Below are 3,230 nucleotides of genomic sequence, written 5' to 3'. Positions count from 1 at the left end.
TTGACAGTGAGGGTGACAGAGCCCTGGCACAGGCTGCCCAGGGAGGTTGTGGAGTCTCCTTCTTTGGAGATCTTTAAAACCCGCTTGGACACAGCCCTGTGCCCCGTGCTCTGGGTGACCCTGCGTGAGCAGGGGGGTTGGACTAGATGAGCTCTGAAGTCCCTTCCAACCTTACGTATTCTGTGATTCTATGAAGTTGTTTAATAAAATACAATTATTTACTGATAATGTAATTAACAGCACAAGCACATGGTATGCCACTTCTACCAATATAAAAAACCTCCAAATATATAAAACATAGAAATAAATCTAATTTACAGCACTGCAGAAAACTGTTCTGCATCCAAATATTGTTCCTTAAATCTCGGCAACATTCAGACTTACAAAGCTTAAAAAAACTGTAAGCCTCTAGACAGATTTAAAAAAAAGAAGAAAAAAGAAAAAAGAACATATACAAGAAGATGTTCAGGAATGCAGCACACACAGAATGAAAGGCTCACATCAGAAAGAGCAAGAGTCAGACCAACTGGTGAGCAGGCAGGCCATGCTAGATGACCACGGACAATAATAAGAAGAAAATACCAAACCAGCACTGAAAACAAATATTTCACGCCAAAGCAATATTCATCATTTAAGAAACTGATCACTGATCATATAGAAGTTGTTTCCAAAGTTGGATTTGTATCACGTACACCTGTCCAAAATGTCTTTTTGTTGTCTTTAACAATAATTAAATCTATTACAATGCATGTTATCTACAGCATCTTCAAGGGAGAAGCCCGTAACTGCTGCATTAACCACAAACCAAAACCACAGTAGGTTTGCCCTCTACTCAAAAAAAAGTGGCAATTTGAGATCATCTGCTACAAAACAATCCTGACTACTGAATTTTGTCTCAAATAAGCCTGATAAACTTGTATTTTTTTCTAAAAGAGTTCACAAAATAGCCATAATTATAAACTCATATGAAGACCATCCAAATCTCATACAGAAATTTTAAAATGCTTTTTTCATGAAATCAGGAATTATTGATGACTTGCATAATATTTTAAAATAAGCGTTATTTGGATGGAAAAAAATATCTCTCTATTTCTGTGAATCTACTTACATGCTACGTGCACAGACTAATCATTACAACAAAAACTACACTTACAGGCCATTTAGGTTAGTTTTACTCTAATTCTTAATGTAAATATAAAATGTGCATTTCAAAATTACTTTTCCATCCTTCAAATACATGTAATACACTTGAAGACGTGACTTTCCCATTTACAGGATGGCTCTACTTACCTCAGGTAGGATTCCAGAACTCTATCTAGTCGCTTATAAAATGGTCGTGATGTGAAGTATCCACTCCAGTAATGATGATCTCTGTCTGCATATGTGAAAAAGTCTCCACTTAAAACAGGGAAAAATGAATTGGTGCTCTTTTCACCCAAATTGCTTTCTTTGCGCAAAGCTTCAAAGTAGTCTGATAGAGTTCCAAACTGCGCCTGGAAGACAATTCAAGTGACTATAGCACAATCCATTTTCTTCAATGAAACACAGAGAGAAGGAACAGGCATTTTCCTAAAATACATATGAAAACAATCTTATCTGATGAGTTACAGCAGAAATTCTATTGTTCAAAGAGCTTTGAAGTCTCCCTGCGTACTTTTTAGACATGTTTGCTAGCTCTTCCAAAATCAATTCTAATTCATTTTGCTTCCAAGAATAAACTGATATCTAAAATAGAAGTTGAAATTTCAACAGCTGGACAAAACTTAGGTTCTTTTTTTCCAAGTCCTATGAGCAAGTTACCAGTATCTGAGAAAACTATTGCATTTACAGTGTGGAAATCATCTTAAATTCTTTTTTTTTCCCTGTAACTAATAAAGTCTAGTAATACAGTTTATGTATGTGCCTGGACTAACCAAGAAATTTGCTGTAACGCAGCAAAAGAATAGTTGTCTTAAGTCTTCATATTCAGTATTAATAATATTGTGCTTCAGAATCTCCTTCATAGTTTTCACCCAAAATGACTCTTGACTAAATAAGCATTTGCTTTCAAAAGCGTTCTGTATACACAGGTCTAGACACAAAGTAACTGTTAATGCAGATATAAAACCGCAAGAAAAAGAAAAAATAAAATCTAGACTATTGTCTTCTGGTTATTAAAAAAAAACTCTCAGAAAAAAGTATCTGTGAGAGCTTTGGCCTTTTATAGATTAAGTCACAACACGGTACCCCAATGTTTCAAACACTGAAATACTGAAAAAACATTGAAAAAAAAAGGAGCAAAGATACTGTCAATGTTGTGAACAATGAGAAACTTAGTGAGATGAAAAAATAACTAACGGAACTGGGGAAAGCACAGAAGTAACCTCTGTAAGAAATCATGCATTTAGATTTGAGGAATTAAAAGTCATAATCCTTTTTAGGATTAATATTAAGCATGCAAAGTCATATTTTAACATTTAAAAAAAGATTTTAATAGAAAAAATAGTGACTTGGAATATAAGATACATTATTCAGTAAATTAGGATCGTTTATGACAGCATTTTAAAAAACCCACATTTATCACAAAAAAAAGAGATTTTATCTTTAAAATTTAAAATTTATAATAGTACCTGTTAGCCTCCATTAAATTTATATCAAAAATAAAGATGTAATTTCTGAAGGAGACAGTACGTTTCTCTTAGCAGTTCAAATCATGTGATTTTAATTTCTAACAATTTCCTCTGTGGCTGCTATTTCTTCTCCTTCATGTTTTTCATACACATACACAGACACAGACACAGACACACACACACATATGTATGTATACATACACACTTTTAAGAATGGCAGTATTCTTATAAAAGTACACTAATTTGATGCTCGCTGTTAAGATGTAATAACTCAAACTAATACTGAACAAGGCAAAGTTTCAAGACAAAAGAAGATACGTTGTTCAAGGGGATATAAACTCCAAACTTAGCAAGTACAAGAATGGTCAACTGAGTACCAAATATACCACTTGACCCACAACAGATAGGCATACATACTACGTATGATCTGCAAGGTTCAGTGCTCACAAAGATATTCAGAAAGCATTCAATGTATTACTAAAAATGAAATTAGGTATGCGCTTGAGTAACCCTGGGCATGCAGAATTAGAATCCACAGAGGAAGCATGGCACGTCAGCTTTACTGCTAAGCTCTCATTTCCAAGGATAAATGACATGCTTCAAAAAAAAAAAAAAAAAAAA

The 3,230-nt window shown here is 34.0% G+C and overlaps 1 protein-coding gene across 1 annotated transcript in view; it reads right to left on the bottom strand.

The window, feature by feature from the left end:
* The window catches only part of MAN2A1 (mannosidase alpha class 2A member 1), a 99,415-nt gene that overhangs the window by 64,787 nt on the left and 31,398 nt on the right, over positions 1-3,230 (bottom strand). The window contains exon 8 of the mRNA XM_026044488.1: positions 1,291-1,493. Within this exon, the coding sequence (XP_025900273.1) occupies positions 1,291-1,493 (203 nt within the window). The remainder of the gene's footprint in view (positions 1-1,290; positions 1,494-3,230) is intronic.

Source organism: Nothoprocta perdicaria, unplaced genomic scaffold (assembly GCF_003342845.1).
Source record: "Nothoprocta perdicaria isolate Ctin4 unplaced genomic scaffold, notPer1 scaffold_368, whole genome shotgun sequence".
NCBI classification, from domain to species: Eukaryota; Metazoa; Chordata; class Aves; order Tinamiformes; family Tinamidae; genus Nothoprocta; species Nothoprocta perdicaria.
Note: the sequence above shows the minus strand (reverse complement) of the source record. Positions and strands in the feature narration are given on the sequence as shown.